We start from the raw sequence: 20,791 nt of genomic DNA, 5'->3' as shown, positions 1-20,791 counted from the left end.
ACCTTCTGATTACTAGGCCTATTCCCTAACCGCTCAGCCACCTGATTCCCATAAGTGTAATTTAACAGTAATTTCTTTTTAAGGACGGGCAAAAAGACTATGGTTTGGGAAGCCTCTGATATAGTAAAAGGCGCAGGTATCTTAGGCTGGACAGTTAACAGCACCTGCTTGTTCAGGGAAATAAACTGACGTAAAAAATTAACTCCTGATTGAAATACGCGGACGTGGTCTCTCAAGAGCTACAAACACAGGAAAAACTGAACATCAATCTGAATGTGATAATCTTTAGATTTTTGGATTTTACAGGGAATAGAACATGTACAACAATCTGCAATCTAGATTACTGAAAGAATTTGAGAATTCACTTAAAAAAACACGGATGTGTTTAAATCCCAAACACTATGTCCTTGTATCAGTACATAGGTTTAATTTAGCAGTAGATTTTGATTTAAGGACGTGCACAAAGACTATACCTTCCTTTTCCAGTGACTTCTTGTTCAGTTGTTGCCTTTCAGTATCTTGCTCTTGGACCTTGCACGTGTATAAATACATAAAAGTAATGTTTAACAACTGATCATAAATTGTTTTTTTTTAATATCCAGGAAACAGCAGTATCTGCAGTTATGCGAGAGAGTGAGTGAGTGAGAGCAAGAGTAACAAAGTTTGTGACATGGAGGAAGATATAGCGAAAATAAGTTACGAACTTCTGTATTAGTCAGGGACCAAAGGATTTTCTGAACCACCTATCATCACTCTGGTTATAACTGAAAAAAATAAAATGTCAAAAACGATTTTGTTGTACTCAATATAGTACAGTAGAGCTGCCACCATTGCATAGAAAATAACAGGGAGGGAGGGAGGGAGAATGCTGAGGAAGGGCAACCTTTGACCCAGTCATGAGATGAAGTGGCATACTCCCCTTGCCTTGGCCTCAATATGGATTGGTTTTATAGCCCGAGGTAGTGTTCCGGTGATATTTCAGACGTGAGACGAGAGCATGAGTTAGAATAAATAATTTGATTTGCGTGTTTCAATTTGTTCAGAGCTGGCCCATCCGGCCTTAAGCAGAAATTATTTGGGGGGCCCTCAGCCTTGCCCTTTATATGCATTTTTTTTTTTACATTAAGCTGTAATTTCATGTGCTCTTGGAGGCCCTCTGGTGGCCACGGGGTCCCTAAACAGCCGCTTAGTTCGCTTATGCCTTGGGCCGGCCCTAAACTTGTTGATAGGCATCTTTACTGTAAGTCGCTCTGGAAAAGAGCGTCCGCTAAATGACTAAATGTAGGTCAGTGGTCTGTGAGTGTCAGTTGATGTGCTACAGCAGTGAGTGATGCCTGCAATTTAATTATTAAGCACACACACACACATGCGCACATTTGCACACACACAAATTTGCACACACACGCACAGTTGCAAACAAAGAACTAAATAACGACAAGCAACATTCATTGGTTTTTAAATTCTTTTTTTTTCTTTCAGTATTGGACAAGAAACAGTCAATTTAGTCTTTTTGTGAATTTCAAGATCTTAATTACTTCCCAAACAGCTGATATTCTTAAGACTTTCCAGTGAGGTTAGGTTACCTTCTCTTAAAAAAAAATAGCACAATAAGGGTATTCGTTTCTTCTTAGTTAACCAGTGGACAACAAGGTTGTCGGTAGAGGAAGAACAGGGGACACGACAGGGAGCGTGAAGGTCAATCCAGGTGTGTGTGTGACAGGAAGAGGAACAACAAGAAGATATAGAAAACTGACAAATCTTCTCCTTCTACAGATAGATACACCCTTCTCCTCCCTCACACTCACAGACGACCAGTAAGGATTGAGATGCAACACCATGAACAAGGAAGACACCGCTGAAGAACACAAGGTGGACAATATTCAACAGTGAATTCTGGGGGGTTTTCTGGTCGTTTTTTTTCCGGCGAGGAAACAAACCTTTCCCCCGTTCCTTACTCCACGCCCTGACTCTCAACACAGCTGCTGACTGTATGACGTCATCAGTGATGACTCATCACTAGATTGTGTAACTAGACCTTAGAAAGGATGCGGTATGGGGAGGAAATGGGAAGTGACATCACAATGCGTTTATGAAAATATGTTAGGAAACAGAATATTGGTGTAGTACAGGAGCTTCAGACCAATGTCGGCCAGAGCAGAGCAAAACCCCAAACGGTTGTAAACATTTATTCGTCATCGTCATCATCATCATCCTCATCATCCTCGTCGTCCTCGTCGTCGTCCTCATCATCCTCGTCATCATCCTCATCCTCGTCGTCTTCATCATCGTCTTCATCGTCCTCGTCGTCCTCGTCGTCATCATCCTCGTCGTCGTCATCCTCGTCGTCGTTGTCAGGGTCGATCTTCCCAGACAGGACGTCCTCGACCCAGGTCTCCAGCTCGTCGGCGGTGGGCATGTCCTCGTCATCGTCCATCTCCAACCACACACTGTCGGCCTGTGGGAACGAGACACACAAAGAAGGGATGTGGGCTTTCTAGCACGTTCCCACGCTGCTGCTACGACGCTCCTCGTCTGAAATCGATACCCAGACTGGGTTGGTGGCGAAAGGTGTTATTCGCTGCGGAGCCACGCTAAACTAGGCTGCTTCTTTCAGCCTTTTCTGCACCTCACACAACAGACAAGGCAGATATTTAAACTGTGTTAGGCCTGAAGACATCCAAGCTGACTGCCAACTGTATTCACATGCGTAACAGTAGCCTAGTAATAGCCTAACGGTATGACAATCTTGTTTTTAGGTCTAGTTCGACTTAATTCTAGTTGACATGTCTTATCTAGTGACTTGCTTTAACAAACAAAAACATTTAAATCCTTTCAAGGGAAATGTTCTTACTGCCAAATGTAATTGTTTCAAGCAGATGCAAGCTCAGTACAAAAAATGTTTCCGTTTTAATTTGAGAGGAAATATTTGCAGCGCGACAGAGTCGTCCTTACGTCCTCAACATCCACCACTCCGATCTGAGGGGAGGACAGGTCAATTCCGAAGGTCTTCTCCCAGTAGGGCACGAGCTACAGGAGGAAAGAAAAGGATGACACAGAAAGAGGACGTTTTAACAGTTGTTCCTCACAGACAGAAACGTTGTATATCTTTCTAAGGCCAGTGTTGTGCCCATCCTGCTACCTCCCCCACAGACACAAACTGGAAGGAGCCAGGTCTGTAAAAAACAATTTTCATATCGTTAAATCAGTTTGTTTGGTTCCCCCTCACCAGAGGGAAATCATCAGGGTCAATCCAGATGATGCTGAGGTCAGGGTTGTCCGTGTTCTCGCGGGCCACCTCCTTCAGGATCTCCAGGAACTCAAAACCATCTTGAGGAAAGGTCAAAGGTGAGCTTATTACCAAATGCCTGATCAACACTGAATGGAGTAGCCGATTTTGCCACCAGTAGCATGCCATGTCAAAAACAGACAATAATCACAATGATAACAATAATGCTAACCAACACTATTAAGACATAGTCAACTGCAGCTGCTTCACACAAAACGACCACCACGCTACACCAGCCATTAAGACGGTGCCTGTGATGGACGTGCTGTGAGTGGAGAAGCCACATTACCTGGGTCGTCCTCCTCAGCGAAGGCAACAATGTGCTCGCCGTCGATGTCATCCTCCTGTGAGAACAAGAGAACATCACATTTGTTCTCTGGGACCTTGCATTTACATAGAACATCACATTTGTTCTCTGGGACCTTGCATTTACAGAGAACATCACATTTGTTCTCTGGGACCTTGCATTTACAGAGAACATCACATTTGTTCTCTAGGACCTTGCATTTACAGAAAACATCACATTTGTTCTCTTGGGTCATTTACTCAAAGTTATTCAGTTCTGAAGGTTCCAGATCTAACGATCATTTAGCACAGGACAGGCAGGAAGTCACCACAGTTCTAGAGCTTGGTCTACCTCAGTGTTGTCAGGTGACTGCAGATCAAGACACCCAGTACAGATCAAGAGGTTGTATGTTTAAATCCTAAGAATGAATGTTGCTTTGGGTAAAAAGCTTCTGCTAAATGAAGCCGATCGACTGTCTGAACCCAGTGTGATGTGGGCGGATACGTTCAGTCGGAGGCGTTCAGCGATCTTACCCAGATCTCGTACATGCTGTGAGGCTCCAGCTTTCTCAGGGTAGGCCTGTAAAGGAGAACAACATGAACAAACCACAGAGTATCTGCTGAGGGACTCAGTGGGAGATTTGACTGCAGGTCACAAGGTCGCAAGGTTAAAATCATCCTGCTGTAAATAGCCTTGGATGAAAGCTTCTGATAAAGGAATATATTGCTTCAACGCCACAACCAAAACCCCCGAAGAAGACAAGGAAACCCCACGACAAGGTCTCCTCCTCTCTCCTCCTCCTCTCTCTCTTCCTCTCTCTCCTAATCGCTCTCTACTCCTCTCTCTCCTCCTCGTCTTTCCTCCTCTCTCTCTATCCTCTTCTCCCTCCTCCTCTCTCCTCCTCCTCTCTCCTCCTCCTCTCTCCTCCTCCTCTCTCCTCCTCCTCCTCTCTCCTCCTCCTCTCTCCTCCTCTCCCTCCTCCTCCTCTACAGACAGGGATCTCTGGAGGAGCGGTCGTCTCCCCTTCGCCCCATCCTCAGTCCTGCTCCTGCCCCGCCCACCTGTCGTGCTCCTCGATGTAGTCCACAAGCTCCGCCTCCATGTAGGGCTTCCCTGGGATGGTGTCGGGCTCGTCCATGAAGGGCTCGTAGAAGTCCACCTCATTCAGCTTCAGCTTCAGCCTCTTGGCAATCTGGGAGGGGAACCATTCAAAGAGAGCTTTTCAAACAGTCCTTGTTCTGTGGGAAACACTGGTATTCCCCTTCAGCAGCAGGCAGATCTGCTGTCGTGGGAATGCTTCTCGTCCGGCAAAAGACGAATGTGGAGGTAAGGTTTTTTAACCTTGTACCTGGCCTCCAAATGTGACTTGAGTTTTGGGTTAGGCTACCTTGGGGTCGAAGGTGGCGAAGAACTTGATGAAGGGGTGAAACTCCTCGGCTGCGTCGTCGTACTCGATGAAGTCTGGGGACAGAGGAACAAGGGATAATCAGGTTCTTCTCAGTGCCGAGAGACTCCTATCAGTCTTTGCCCTTGACTGCGTTACCGCGGTAACTTACGAGGAGACTTCTCGCTCTTGAAGTAGCCCACCAGCTTGATGTCCTCGTCGATGTTGAAGAAGCCCTTCAGCTCCCGCTCGTTGTCGATGATCTCCACGGGGTCCTCGATCACCTGCGGGGCACAGAGACGGGAGGAGGGGAGGAGGGGAGGAGGGGGAAGAGGGGGGAGGGTAGGAGGGGGGAGGGGGGAGGAGGGGGGAGGGAAGGAGGGGAGGAGGGAGGAGGAGTTAGAGAAGTGAAGAAGGGGGGATGAGAGGTAAAGAGATGGAGACGGTTCAGTGACTCCCAGTTGGTCTCCGTCCACCCTTTAAATGTAGCGTGCGTTCCATTTATCGACTGTCAACGTCGCATTCTTGCCCACGATGGAAACGATCTGTCTTAAACCTACGTCGTACAAGAACTCCACCAGGGTGTCTGCAGCCAGCTCGCCATCGTACTCAATGATCTCGTTGTCGGAGAAGATGTAGATGCTCTCCACTTCATCCAGACCTGGGGGGGGGGGAGGGGGGAGGGGCAGACCAAGTTTAGGGGGTTGTGTAAAGATCTCTTAAAGATATACAGTCTGACACAGTCTCCGATTAGGGGTTGCATATGAGTATAAAAGTAAGCAGTTTTGCAGGGATTTTTTTCTGTAGAGATCTTTGGTGTTGTGAAACCCTCTTATGCTCCTGCTGGCTTCTGTTCAGGTCATGAAGACGTTATACCTCCTGCAAACACTAGAGGACAGAGCTCCATGTGATTTCTCATTAGATAACTTTTTTGAGGGTGTGAAGGAAGTTTGCTGGTTATGTCATGCTTGATGCATGTGATTAAATTGGGTTGAACAAGTAAAACGCCTGCTTCCCTTTAGGATAGTTACATTTTTGGTACTTTTGCAATTTTTCTTAGTGCAATTTGGTGGGTTAGGGGCCTTTTAGTACTGATTTAATACAAAAAGTGCCTTTTTAACTGGATTTTTGTTACTAATGTTGACTGTTTTTCCATTGCAATTCTGCTACAACTGTGCAGATTCCACATCAGTGATGTCCATCCTATCTGTATGTAGATATATAGTACACATAGAAGTACAGTAACTGTATATCTGAGTCAGGACGAGGCCTCACCCAGCTTCTTGGCCACGGCTGAGTCCTTCTTCTCATCGACCAGAGCAAACCCAATGTCCTCATCGTCCAGATCATCCAGCACCTGAGCAGCAAGCTGGAGGAGGGAGGGAGGCAGGGAGGCAGGGAGGCAGGGAGGCAGGGAGGGAGGGAGGGAGGGAGGGAGGGAGGGAGGGAGGGAGGGAGGGAGGGAGGGAGGGAGGGAGGGAGGGAGGGAGGGAGGGAGGGAGGGAGGGAGGGAGGGAGGGAGGGAGGGAGGGAGGGAGGGAGGGAGGGAGGGAGGGAGGGAGGGCATTTAGAAAGTGTATACAATGAAAATATGTGGTACGTAAAAGCCAAAGTATTGTGGGTCTAAGTGTGAATGTTATGGTTTGCCATCTTGCAGTGACCGCCTCAGCCAACAAGCAGGTTATATTGGCTCAGCTCATTCATCTGTTTATGTTTAGAATTGCCTTCTTCTCAGATAGAACGGTTCAGAACTTTCATAGCAGACACACAGACATGGTCACACACACACACAGACACACAGATATAGTCACACACACACACACACACCATCACACACAGAAACTCCACAATCACAAACATACATGATCACACACACACACAAGATCACACACACACAAGCTCTATGCATGGCATAAAACATATTTCCTACATACACCCACTGCCCACGGCATTTCCTCTCTGTTTCAAGGCCTTAAAAGCAAAAGCCTTAGATTGCTGCCTTGCACTTTCTAAATCTGTGCGAAACTGGAGCCATTGACAGACAGCTGCCGCCAGCCAACGGGAGTGCGGCAGAGGCAGCCAGGCGGGTAAAAAGGAGGGGCGGGACTTGGTCCAACTGTGTCAAAGGGTGGAGACGCCACAACAGGTGCAGAGAGAAGGAGCAGTGTGCTCACGCTCTGTAGAGGTGAACTCACTCAGCTCCAACACACACACACATACACACATACACACACACACACACACACACATACATACATACATACATATATACACACACACACACTTATACATACACACACATACACCCGCCTACACAAGCACATATACACACACATTCATACACACACACAGCCTCCCCTACTTCCTTATTACTGCCTAACTTCCTTTTATTACTTTTAACATTCCTGTAATTTCTGCCTAACTTTCTGTGACTGACAACATTTACCATACTCAAGCAGACAATGGAAAATCTTCCATTATTTCCAAGAAGGAGAATTCCCATTCAACCAGCGTCTGAAATGACCAATACCTAGACAGAAGTAATCCAGCTCAGATAGCATTCACACAGGAAAACCGTCTGCCAAGAATCTACAGTTCAACAGCATTGGGAGCGGCTAGTTATGTCTGCACACTAGCATGGCGTAGCAGCTATGAGATCTTGTCCAATCAGTGAATGATGACCACCACCACCATCCCTTCTACACGCTGTAAGAAGCTGATGGGACGAGTTGACAACTCTCATAGCACGGCCAGCCTTGCTGTTTGCTTGAAAATGTTCCTAGATTGATGGATGAATGGACGATTGGATGGATGAATGAATGGATGGGTGGATGGATCATACTAATGTGTATTGTCTTTGCTTGAGAGAGAAAAGGATTTTAAACAGAATACATCATTTGCCAGACAGACTGTAGACCAGAAACTCTGAGATGCACACAGCCCCAGCCTCAGCCTCAGCCTCAGCCCCAGCCTCAGAGTCAGAGAAGGGGGGTCACAGAACAGTGTCTACACATCTACTGGATGTTCTCTCGCGCCACTTGATTGGCTTTCTTTGATTTCTTAATTTTGACTTCAAATCGCTTTGATTTAGTTCATGACAAACGTCACAGTTCTGTCAAAACGGAACGATGAATTACGTTTAGGCCTGTCAGAATGAAACATGAATCATTCAAACGTCCAAGTGAGAGATAGAACCACCAGTAGCTACAGCGACCCCGAACTGGAAGCCCGTGGTGTTGCGTGGCCGGCGGACACAGCTGAAGCAGCGATGGCCCTAGACGTACCTGGTAGGTCACAGCAGCAGGGCTGGTGAGCAGCTGCAGAGAGAAGTCATGCTTTAGGGCACAGGACCACAAAAGTTATTCACCAGCTCTGTGGGACAAAGGTTTGGCATTTCAAGCCGCCATACTCAGGTCAACACTGCAACAAGGTCATAGAGCCCCCCAGCAGGTAAAGGAGGACATCATTGTCATTCACCTTGTCAGGTTCTGTAGGACAAAGACTTCAACACAGGCTGTGATTATCAGGTCAACACTGCAAGGGCATTCATCTCCAGCAGGTACTTTGGGACATCACTGTCATTCACCTTTTTCAGGTACTGTAGGACAAAAACTGTCATTATCAGGTCAAAAATTGCAAGGTCACCCACGAATCACCTTCTCCACAAGACAAGGTCATTCATCTGCAAAGGTTGTTCACCTCCTAAGCTGGGGTGGAGATCCTTGCTACCACGCTGATGGACCAGCACATGCAGGGATGATGAACTACAAACATGGAGGCAGAGTGACCTGAGGACTACAAAAGACACACCCCACGACTTGGTATCAACGTTTGAGACCCTGGATTGCGACAAGGATGAGGATTTTTTCTATATTTTTTGGGGGACATATACAGGTGCCAACTCCACAACCTAGTCTAACCCAAACGCCTGACCTCAACACTTAAGACTCCCTCCCATCCTTTCTGCCACGTAGCCCCCCCCCCCCCCCCCCCAGTGCAGCCTATATTAGCTTCTCATGGGTACGTATGTATATATGGCTGTGAGGCTAATGGTAGGTCAGAAGGAGGGGGGGGGGGTGTTAGGCTATATCACAACTATATAAGGAGTCTGGTGAGAAGTCTTGTCTACCTCAGACAGGACTGAAGGGGGCGGGGAGGGCAGGGGGGGGTGGAGGGCAGGGGGGGGCTGGGGGCAGGGGGGGGGGGCGGAGGGCAGGGGGGGTGGAGGGCAGGGGGGGGCGGGGGGCAGGGGGGGGCGGAGGGCAGGGGGGGGTGGAGGGTAGGGGGGGGCGGAGGATTTAAGGAGGAGAGGGTAAAGAAGTGGGCTGCCAGACACCTTATCCCCGAGCGAACACTTGCTTGAAGTCTGTCACACCATCAATCATGTTCTCCCTCTTGCACACGCTGACCCTTCTCCCCAATGTTCTCAAATTTGTCTGCCTGGCTCTTGCTCTTCTTACTTTCTTTCTTTTTCTTTCTCAAAGCCATCTATTTTCCTTTTACTTTCTTAAACACATGTAACTTTCTCTCTTTCTCTCTCTCTCTCTCTCTCTCTCTCTGATTCAAAACATCCAAAAGTTTCAACTTTTTCAAACCATTCTCTCTCTCCCTCTTTCCCTCTCTGTCCTCTCCAACTCTTGACCTGACCCTGTTGCAGTGACTGCCAAATGAAAGTGGGAGGTCTTGGCACCCTGTTCCCCTGTGCAGTCTTGACACAGTCATTAGGGCAAAGTGTGACTAGTTAGCCCACTTTGGAACAGAGAGAACAGAGACAGAGAGAGAGAGAGAGAGAGAGAGAGAGAGAGAGAGAGAGAGAGAGAGAGAGAGAGAGAGAGAGAGAGAGAGAGAGAGAGAGAGAGAGAGAGAGAGAGAGAGAGAGAGAGAGAGAGAGAGAGAGAGAGAGAGAGAGAGAGAGAGAGAGAGAGAGAGAGAGAGAGAGAGAGAGAGAGAGAGAGAGAGAGAGAGAGAGAGAGAGAGAGAGAGAGAGAGAGAGAGAGAGAGAGAGAGAGAGAGAGAGAGAGAGAGAGAGAGAGAGAGAGAGAGAGAGAGAGAGAGAGAGAGAGAGAGAGAGAGAGAGAGAGAGAGAGAGAGAGAGAGAGAGAGAGAGAGAGAGAGAGAGAGAGAGAGAGAGAGAGAGAGAGAGAGAGGTGGAAAGGCAGAGAGAACAGAAGAGAGGGAAAAGTATAAACTGTGTGAACATGATTTGGTAACACTTTAGATCCTTCAATCTCCATCCCTCTGTCCAACTCTCTTCTCCTCCTCCCTCCATCTTCCCTTCTCGTCCCTTCATCCATCTCTCCCTCCACAATCTGTGTCTCTGTCTGTCTGCGACTCTCCATTTCCTCAGTGTTTGGTGGGTCCTAAGTGAATCAACGCATGTCATGTGACGAGTCACACGTCTTTTACAGTGTTTGTGTATATGTGTGTGTGCGTTTGATTCATCACCGTGTGTCTGTGTGTGCAAGTGTGCATCTGTGAGTGACTTTGCATTTACATTTACTCATTTAGCAGACGTTCTTATCCAGAGCGACTTACAGTAAGTACAGGGACATTCCCCCCCGAGGCAAGTAGGGTGAAGTGCTCGATCTGGCAACCTTCAGATTACTAGTCCGATTCCCTCACCACTCAGCCACCTGACTCCCACATCTGACCTTGAGACTGCACAGAGAGCTGCGTGTGTGTGTGTGTGTGTGCGCAGAGAGCTGTGTGTGTGTGTGTGTGCAGAGATCTGTGTGTGTGTGTGTGTGTGTGTGTGTGCAGAGATCTGTGTGTGTGTGTGTGTGTGTGTGTGCAGAGATCTGTGTGTGTGTGTGTGTGCAGAGATCTGTGTGTGTGTGGATCTGTATGTGTGTACGGAGATCTGTGTGTGTGTGTGTGTGTTTGTCAGTGGAACAATGTGTGTGTGTGTGTGTGCACAGTTCTGAAGTGAGTGTGCTCAGTGAGAGCTGGGCTGGCTGTGGAGGAGGCCTCCAGGTCGTCTGTTCTCTACCTCACAACTGTTGTTGTTCTGCTCGTGCCAATCAGGGGGGCTGTCGTTGAACAGCAGTGGGGATGTCGTTGAAATGTAATTATCAAAGGTATGGAGAACGAAATATGTGTGTGTGTGTGTGAGTCCATGCGCAGGTTGAATCCAATTCAATTCCAACCCAGATGGTACTGTAGGTTCAAACATCATTTGAATAATCCATCTAAATTGCTTTTCATATACACATACTTTAAAGTCTTCAAAATGGTTTGCTGTGTTGCTTCCCCATTCAGCACTACGCTGAACATGAATACTGTCCCAGAATGTGATGGGGACCCGGCATACGTCACTTTGGGACCAATATGGCCGTGTCAGGTCACCATGACTCGGGAGCTGGGACTCCTTCCTCCACACAGTCCACACCTTCACCAGATTCCCTCTCCTCTTCTCCTACCTCTTTTCCATCCTCTCAAACTCTCTCCTGCTCTTCTCTTCATCCTCTCCTCCTTGTTAACCCCCCCCCTCTCCTTCCTCCCCTCCCTCCCTCCCTCCCTCCCTCCCTCCCTCCCTCCCTCCCTCCCTCCCTCCCTCCCTCCCTCCCTCCCTCCCTCCCTCCCTCCCTCCCTCCCTCCCTCCCCCCTCCCTTTGTGTGTTAGTGATGTCCTAGAGCAGTTGAGTTACCTAACAGCCAGCTAGCAGCCTATGAAAGATTCAGGTACACAGGCAAACGAAACCAGGAAAACACACTTGGCTGTGCTGGAGGCATAGACTGAGGCATGACACACACACACACACACATCCCAACTCACACTGTACTTCTTTGTGCTCGAAGCAGATTTCAAAACATGGCAGACACACACACACACCCTCCATCATGATATGTGAAGGCATACACACTAGTCACACTAGTCACTTGCATACACACTAGTCACTTGCATACACACTAGTCACTTGCATACACACTAGTCACTTGCATACACACTAGTCACTTGCATACACACTAGTCACTTGCATACATACTAGTCACTTGCATACATACTAGTCACTTGCATACACACTAGTCACTTGCTCATACACTTGTCACTTGCTCATACACTTGTCACTTGCTCATACACTTGTCACTTGCTCATACACTTGTCACTTGCATACACACTAGTCACTTGCATACATACTAGTCACTTGCATACACACTAGTCACTTGCTCATACACTTGTCACTTGCTCATACACTTGTCACTTGCTCATACACTTGTCACTTGCTCATACACTTGTCACTTGCATACACACTAGTCACTTGCATACATACTAGTCACTTGCATACACACGAGTCACTTGCTCATACACTAGTGACTAAGTATTGTAGCACAAAAACTGTCTGAAAAAACTTTAGGAATAGTTTGAGATGAAGGGTTCTTGGACCAAACAAATGTACCCAAACTACCAAGGTCTCAATTCTGGCAGGGGAACAGGTTTAGTGAGACACACATGGACAGCACAGAGATCCACCACCATCTGTTAATGACTCATGTTGACAAAATAAGCTCTGCCTAATAAATATCATACATTTAACCAACCAACCAATGCCCTCGCATCTTGCTGTTGTAATCATGTACTCCTTGGACAATGACATAGCTCTGCGACTTCAGCAGGGACATGAGATGTGATGGTGACCAGTCTGTAATGGAATGTTATAATGATCATTGACCATGATCGCGACTGTTATAAAGTGCCTCTGCTAAGATAATCCTTTATGTGTCCCGCAGTGGGGACATTGCAGACCCTGATACAAGTAGATTTTGCAACAGGGAAAACACCATGGTCCTTAGGCGAATGTTCCTGATCAAACGCTGACTGGAGATACATGTTTTACATTTACATGTAGTCATTTAGCAGACGCTCTTATCCAGAGCGACTTACAGTAAGTACAGGGACATTCCCCCCGAGGTAAGTATGGTGAAGTGCCTCACACACGCAAGGTCGTCACTTTGGATAAACGCTAAATGAACACATTTATTTTATTCCGTTCTTGTCTATTGCCACACGGTTCAGATGGGCAGAAGTGGATCAGTGTAGTGACACATATTTGGCACATGTTTCTGCAACGCTTTTGAACATGTTCATGAACACTGAGGTTACTGAACGCTGCCTTGCTGCTGCTGCATCTCCCATCGGCTTTTCAGGAGGTAAAACAAGGGAATAACAAGGGAACAGGTTTTTCAGTTCCCTCGTTTTAAAGATTAATGATGCACTTTGCTCAACTGTCTTCTCCCACTGTTTCTTCCCATGAATAAGAGATAGAGTTACGGCAGACTGGAGAGAAAGAGAGAGAGAGAGAGAGGGATGGAGAGAGGGAGGGAGGGAGGCAGGGAGGCAGGGAGGGAGGGAGGGAGGGAGGGAGGGAGGGAGGGAGGGAGGGAGGGAGGGAGGGAGGGAGGGAGGGAGGGAGGGAGGGAGGGAGGGAGGGAGGGAGGGAGGGAGGGAGGGAGGGAGGGAGAGGGAGACGCCTCAAAACTGAACAGGCCGACCTCAGGGAATTGCCCTCGCCCCTCCTGTGGTCATGGACGGAGCTGGACATTGGGTTTGTGCTGAACGACCAAAGGGGTATCTTTGGAGTCGATTATTTCTCTGTTCTCTCAACGACAGAATTAGCCAGTGAACCACCATGACTACACATGGCACCATCTTTCAGTAGGGGGCAGACTCATTGCAAATTGATATGCTGTCGATCAGGCGACAGACCGACCGACAGACAGACAGACAGACAAAGAGAGAGAGAGTTGAGAGGAGGAGGTCAGTGACAGGAGTTAGGCTTGGGAACGGAAGGTTAATAATAGACCCACACAGTCAGCCAGTCAGCCCAGCAGTCAGTCAGTCCAGCAGTCAGCCAGCCCAGCAGTCAGTCAGTCAGCCCAGCAGTCAGCCAGCCCAGCAGTCAGTCAGCCCAGCAGTCAGTCAGTCAGCCCAGCAGTCAGTCAGCCCAGCAGTCAGCCAGCCCAGCAGTCAGTCAGCCCAGCAGTCAGTCAGTCAGCCCAGCAGTCAGTCAGCCCAGCAGCCAGTCAGTCCAGCAGTCAGCCAGCCCAGCAGTCAGTCAGTCAGCCCAGCAGTCAGTCAGCCCAGCAGTCAGCCAGCCCAGCAGTCAGCCAGCCCAGCAGTCAGTCAGCCCAGCAGTCAGTCAGCCCAGCAGTCAGCCAGCCCAGCAGTCAGTCAGCCCAGCAGTCAGCCAGTCAGCCCAGCAGCCAGTCAGTCCAGCAGTCAGTCAGTCAGCCCAGCAGTCAGCCAGCCCATCAGTCAGCCAGTCAGCCCAGCAGTCAGCCAGCCCAGCAGTCAGTCAGTCAGCCCAGCAGCCAGTCAGTCCAGCAGTCAGCCAGCCCAGCAGTCAGCCAGCCCTCAGCATACTGATGCTGGGTCTCCACAGTGACTATTTTGGCCCGTCAAAGGGACTCGCTGACAGCTTCCACAGGTTGCAGGAATTTACTTTGGCAGGAAGGTGCATACATTAAACATATAGGAATATTGAAACTTAAAGATATGGACTAACTATACAAAAGGAGCAAAGTCTAGCTAATACTAAGGGGGGTCTAATACTAAGGGGAATAAAAAATACAAAATAAAATATAAGTAGTCATAATTCACAATCTAACCAACAAAAAAAAAGAGAATGATACAATAGTGCAAATTGCAATGTGCAGGGTGTCATTGTGCAGCTTGTGATTTAAAGTCAGTGTGAGTCCATGGCCTTATTAAAGTGGCCAACGGCTTCCATAATGGCTGTCATTGTGTCGGTTGTAGATAAACCAGTGAGGTGGAAGTGGAGAGATGTAACACTACCACACACACCCTCTCCCAGAAACACACACATCTCCCAAAAACACACACTCTACTGAGAGTGCAAAGACAGATACCATATCCCATCTCACATCCCACCACAGGCCTCATGGATGCAGAGTCATCCTTGTGATTGATGTCAGTACTTAGTCTGTCTCTCTCTACCTTTTTTTATGCCTGTCCCTCAGTGTTTAATGAGGCACTTTTGCCTCACAACAAGGAGGTCCTGGGTTCGATTACAGCTCCGGACACTGTAGACATCTCCAGGGCATTTCTGTGCAATTTGTTTGATAGCAGCTGTCAGTTATTGTTATTTGTGTTGGGAATACAAATATGAATGTGTTATTAATATGTTACTAATTTGCTACTGATATAGTCACAACATTCTCCTAATGAAGAAATCCTAAAAAGCAACCTGATACACATAAATATACACACACACAAACACGGACACACACACACATATACACACAGATACAAACACGGACACATGCACACACACTCAAACACACGCACACACAAAAACAGACACGCGCGCACACACACAGTCTCCCCAGCCCCATTTAACAGACTCCGGTCTGCCACGGTTGCCCTCTGAGGCAGCCGTTTGGACCGCGTGGTTTTCGGAGAGGCGTGAAGGCCGGACGTTCCGACAAAGACGCGGTGTGGTTCCACCGAAGGCCCAAGTGGAACACACCCTCCAAACCACTCCCTCGAGGCCCGGCGCTAAACAAGTAACGCTGACCCGTCTAACTGGGGAAGGATAAGGAGTCGGGATGGGGAGAGGAGAGGAAGCTGTTTTAACAGTATTGGAACGCTGCCATGGGCTCTCCCTTTAGACGTGTGAGCAGAGAGTCGAGGAATGACACGAGGCTCTGTCGTTGTGTTGGAACCCAGCCTCTGGGTCTGAGCTTGCTGGATTCTAGAATGTAACTAGATCGGGTCTTAAAGAAGCCAATAGGTGTCCCAGAGTCGTGTTGATGAGTGCGACTGCCGACGATCACATTTGTACTGCACAAACACACGGCCAAGGCTGGGAGATGGATAGTCTATTTACTGTCCATGGTATTTGACATTGACATTACTCTGCTGCTGACACGCACTCACACGCATTCTACTGAACGCACGTTCCAAAGGAAAACATCGAGTGCAACGTATTTGAGTCAACCTTTCAGGTTTGCGAATATTCCTAGGTCAAGGGAGTTAAAGGTTCTTGACAAAGGAAGCCTTCATTCGAACCCTAACCCAAATCCAGGTCGACTAAAACCCACATCAGTTCCTTGGCTTTGGATTCTCTGTTTGTTTCCAGCTCGATCGTGCGAGAACACCGGACCACGGCAGGCGAAGCCTGTTGAAGCCTAATGAGGACATATCCCTGTTATTATTTCCCTTTAACAGCTGCCCAGTGACGCAGTGGCTGTGATTACAGGCTGACCTTTCAGAGCCAGACACCACCGCGGTCAACACTAATGCCCGAGCATGTGACGTAACATGGATGAATGACAAAGTCAAATCACATCCATTTGCATGTGTAACTAGCTCCCAGTTCCGCTTCTTACAAAAGGTTATGTGAACATACACAATGTGACACTGAATTAGAGGATTTACTCTGACAGAACATACATAGATATATAACTCCAAATAAGAATGAAGCGAGGATAATGATGTGTGTTCCGTCCATAGATAGCTATAGTTCTATGGGGGGGAGTGGGGGGGGGGGGGGGGGCTGGTTATCTGGTGTTCTGATTGGCATTTACCATCTCAGGAAGCCGGCCCTCGTCTGTTAAGATTCTACTGCTAGAGGGGGTCAGATGGGGAGTCGGGCTATTAATCAAAAGGTTGCCAGTTTGATTCCCGGCCGTGCCACATGACGTTGTGTCCTTGGGCACTTCACCCAACTTGCCTCAGGGGGGAATGCCCCTGTATTTACTGTAAGTCACTCTGGATAAGAGCGTCTGCTAAATGTCTAAATGTAATGTAAAATGTACGGCGTGAGACTTGAGAGCCCTGATACAAGCCTGTAGCAAGCTGGTCTTTAGACCGCTAGCTTGCAGCAAGCCAGCAAGCTAGTCTGTAGAGAACTAGCCTGTAGCAAGCTGGTCTTTAGACCGCTAGCCTGCAGCAAGCCAGCCAGCAAGCTAGTCTGTAGAGAGCTATCCTGTAGCAAGCTGGTCTTTAGACCGCTAGCCTGCAGTAAGCCAGCCAGCAAGCTAGTCTGTAGAGAGCTAGCCTGTAGCAAGCTGGTCTTTAGACCGCTAACCTGCAGCAAGCCAGCCAGCAAGCTAGTCTGTAGAGAGCTAGCCTGTAGCAAGCTCACTTATAGAGAACTACATTCTAGCAAACTAGCCTGTAGCATGATCTGTCTCTGCAGCATGGGTACGTGGGAAAGGAGTGAGGGTATGAAGGAGGCAGGTGGGGTGGAGGGTGCTAGAGGATGACTGTAACCTGAACCATGTGGAGCTCAGTGATTTATGCTTATCGGAATGTACTGTAAGACAAAGGTCGGGGGTCAACCTCACTGAACGGGATACTAGCCAGCGCTGCGGGCCACATGGACACATGACAGTGAGAGGTGGATGGAGAGAGAGAGGAGAGAGAGAGAGAGAGAGAGAGAGAGAGAGAGAGAGAGAGAGAGAGAGAGAGAGAGAGAGAGAGAGAGAAAAGAGAGAGAGAGGGAATCCAGAGATAGAGAGAGAGAGCGAGAGAGAGCAAGATGGTGTCATCTGTTAAGGGAATTCAATGCTGAGTCCACACACGATGACTTAAGCAAATGCACCTGCAATAGACGGGTGTCACTGTCTGGCTCTGGACATTAAACTCAAGCCAAATAGCCAGCACTTTATACCTCCCACCTCTTGCCAAGAATTTCATAGACTCACTGGCATCCTAAACTACGTTCTAGACATCGTACTTGGATACACCAGTTACCGTGGCACAAAAGGTTTCTTGCAACTGACGTCTGTAGACACAGCCCGGGCCGTGTTTCTGAAAGCTGTTTTTTTCCATTTGAGCTCCGTCCAACTTGAAGATGTCACGCTTTGTGGACGCCCCACTGCTGCCGTGACATTATTTCAAGGAGGATGATAAAAAGCTTGTTGAATCGAGGCGCGGCAATGCGCAACCGAAGCATTTTTGAAAAGCGCGTTGACAGCACGTGGTCGTCCCGGTTACAAGGCCTGTTACCTAATAGTAAAAATAGATTAAATACCCCACGACTGAGCAACTTCCTTGGACCGAACCAAAGCGTCTATCCAACAGAAACTGATCTGACAGGCTCTTATAGAGGCCCGCAAATACCTCCGTGCAAGACCTATCTCAGTGGATCCTGTTTTGCAGAAGAGTTTGAAGTTGACTCCCCCTGAGGTCAGAGGTGACACGTCGGAGATGGTTCAGGTTGGCCTCCGCGGGCAGAAGATGCCTCAGTCGCCGGTCGAGCGAGCGAGAGGGTGTCGTGGCACGGCCGTGAGAGGGATGGATGAAGGTGGTGGTGGGGGGGGGGGTGTAGGATTCAGCATGCGGGGGAATGGGGAGGGGGGGTTGCTTGCCCTAGATGACAGATTTTTTTGGCGCACCTGCAGTTTTTTTCTCCCGCTCCTCTCTCTCTCTCTCTCTCTCTCTCTTCCATCCCAACTCAAACACGATGTTCAGACACCGAAACATCTTCTGGTTCACGGCACTTGCATGGAAAACGTCAAATTCAGCCGTCACGGCGATGCTTCATGGCACTGTCACTGTTTCAATCAATTCCATTCATGCTGTCGCTATTTAAAGGACGTTGGCAGCCGCTCCAAACGTCTCACTAGGAACTGGAACATTAGATGACATATCCTGTGCTACACATTATACCTGCAAGCCGATTCCTGTCCATCCTGCATATCTGTGGGGAGATCCATGCAGACACACTCAAACCTTTCTCAGCGTTGATCATAGCAATCTCATTTAACGCTACACTGTGGCCCATAACAGTTACTCTTCATAAACGAGGTCTTTGATGACATGAGAGCAGTTAAGATCAGATAGACTAAACTGTCCAAAAGGAAATTTGTCTTGGACTAATAAGGTTTCTGCTGTTGAAATACAAACAACGGAATGTATACATATAATAGATATTTGTTCCAGTCAAGTTTTTACCCCTACAATGATTAACTGAATAATTTATCCATCCTGATCCGGTGTGTTTGCCTGCTGTTTTATAAGTGCCTCAGGGCTTAAACCTGATTGGCTGACTCGAACGCCAGGACAGGAAGTGTGCTGTGCGACCTCACAGGGTGTCATTAGCAGCTCTACCTGGATCCACGCAGCATCTTCAATTAGCCCGGCTCAGCACGCGCCCGATCGATCTCGAAAACGCGGCCTCGTGAAGTCGCTCTGGATAAGAGCGTCTGCTAAATGACTAAATGTGAACGATGATTTGCCGCAGAGCCCGCGACCTGGGGACCGTAACAGTTGTAACGCACTGTGCAGTGAGAGAACAGCTCTGGCTCTCACTGGCCCAGAACAGGAGGATGGCTACAGCTCAGAGGGAGATAACTGGACTGCAAATCAAGAAATTGCAGGTTAAAATCATCGCACCCCACCCCTCCCCCTCCCCAACCCCCTCTGCGTCGCCTTGGAAGAAAGCGTCAGCTGGCTGGACCACAATATAACAGCGTGGCGTAGCAATGGAGAGAAGGAAGGTGTAGAGTATGACAGCAGTGAGAGATGGATGGCCGGCTCCCTGGTCTATCCCATGAGAGCTGTTAGTCTTCCTTGCTAAGCACAGAGAGCTGTCTGGGGCTGGTTACAGAGGTGACTTACAGCCTCCAGTGCAGCCCTGTAAGAGGATACGACTGCCCCCGGGGAATGCAGAGAGCAGCCTGTCTGAGGGGCATACAGTACAGGGAGCGGAGGTCGTGCCAGCAGTCTGGGGGGGAGTGGGAGGGGGGGGTACAGGCAGGCAGGTACAGGAGGGTGGTAGGGCTGAGAAGGGATGTGTGGGGTGGAAGGGTTAGGTAATTGGGGTGTGTTTGGTCTGTGGAGGCTTTGGAGGGAGGAAGGCTGGAGGAAAAAGGACTGACGGGAAAACATTTGGGGTGAATGACTAGGGGCTTGTAAAGTTCCAGAACTTTGTAAAGTTCTAGAACTTGGTAAAGTTCTAGAACTTCTAAAGAAGGAGAGTTAAGCCCAATTTATACTTAGGTCGCAGACACTTTTGAAAAGGTCGCCGACATAAATGGCGTCACGGTCGACACTTTTAACCGTCGCTTGAAAGTGTCGCCTACCAGGAGAAATTTCTACTGGCGCTGATGTCGTCACAGTGTCGCGCAAGTGTGATTGGCTAGATAGACGGCACGCGTCGTTGACTGCACTGTTTTGAATTTTCAGTGAACGCTCAGCAGCTGTTTAAGATGGAAAGAAAAGAGGAGAGATTGGGAGAGCAAGTTAGAACATATCCACACCTTTATAATGCCTGTCAAAATTAGCTACAGCCATTTTTCTCCGATCGATCACCTAGGCTACAAAGCGTAAACAATGTAACCATAGCTATGTGTTTGCCGAAGTATAAATGCAGCAGCCTGAGCGACACTTTTTTTTCTTTGTCTGCAACCATTTCAAAAGTGTCGGCGACATAAGTATAAACTAGGCTTTAGAGGTGGGTTGGAATGTGAAGAGTTGGAGGTGAGAGTTTGGGGTGTGGTTTTGATCATGGTGAAAAGTTTGGAGAAGGATGTGCAAGGAAATGGAAAGATCTACGTTGAGTCAACTTAGTTCTTAGAATACTTCAGACCAAGGAGGAACAACTATTTTAGTGAGGGTTAGGGGGGTGGAGGCGGGGGGGGGGAAAGGGGTGTGTAGGGGTCTAAATCAGACGTAATGCCGAACTCAGCAGTTCTCTGTTTGTCCACACGCACACACACGCTAGCTTGTGAGTACACAGAAGCCAGTTCAAGATACCAGAGTATCACCATTCAGAATCAAAACAGTCAACCCAATCACAGACCAGAGGAGTCGGGTCCACAGTAAACAACCAACAACTAAAGCCTTTTCCCATCGTCTACTTATCTTG

At 48.3% G+C, this 20,791-nt stretch overlaps 1 protein-coding gene across 2 annotated transcripts in view; it reads right to left on the bottom strand.

Moving 5' to 3' along the window:
- Positions 1-1,448: 1,448 nt before the first annotated feature.
- The window catches only part of casq1b (calsequestrin 1b), a 19,994-nt gene continuing 651 nt past the window's right edge, over positions 1,449-20,791 (bottom strand). Inside the window, exons 2-12 of one of the 2 annotated variants that reach the window (XM_084691540.1) lie at positions 8,241-8,273; positions 6,232-6,325; positions 5,517-5,617; positions 5,129-5,240; positions 4,960-5,033; positions 4,634-4,764; positions 4,106-4,151; positions 3,576-3,630; positions 3,227-3,327; positions 2,953-3,027; positions 1,449-2,455 (exon numbers count right to left, since the gene is read on the bottom strand). In XM_084691540.1, the coding sequence (XP_084547666.1) occupies positions 2,186-2,455; positions 2,953-3,027; positions 3,227-3,327; positions 3,576-3,630; positions 4,106-4,151; positions 4,634-4,764; positions 4,960-5,033; positions 5,129-5,240; positions 5,517-5,617; positions 6,232-6,325; positions 8,241-8,273 (1,092 nt within the window). In that variant the 3' untranslated portion in view covers positions 1,449-2,185. The remainder of the gene's footprint in view (positions 2,456-2,952; positions 3,028-3,226; positions 3,328-3,575; positions 3,631-4,105; positions 4,152-4,633; positions 4,765-4,959; positions 5,034-5,128; positions 5,241-5,516; positions 5,618-6,231; positions 6,326-8,240; positions 8,274-20,791) is intronic. The other variant, XM_084691541.1, reaches the window with a different exon arrangement.

This window comes from Hypomesus nipponensis, chromosome 25, assembly GCF_054491055.1.
Source record: "Hypomesus nipponensis isolate SF chromosome 25, ASM5449105v1, whole genome shotgun sequence".
In the NCBI taxonomy this organism is placed as follows: domain Eukaryota; kingdom Metazoa; phylum Chordata; class Actinopteri; order Osmeriformes; family Osmeridae; genus Hypomesus; species Hypomesus nipponensis.
The sequence above is the reverse complement of the archived record's forward strand: the minus strand, read 5'-3'. Positions and strand labels throughout refer to the sequence as shown.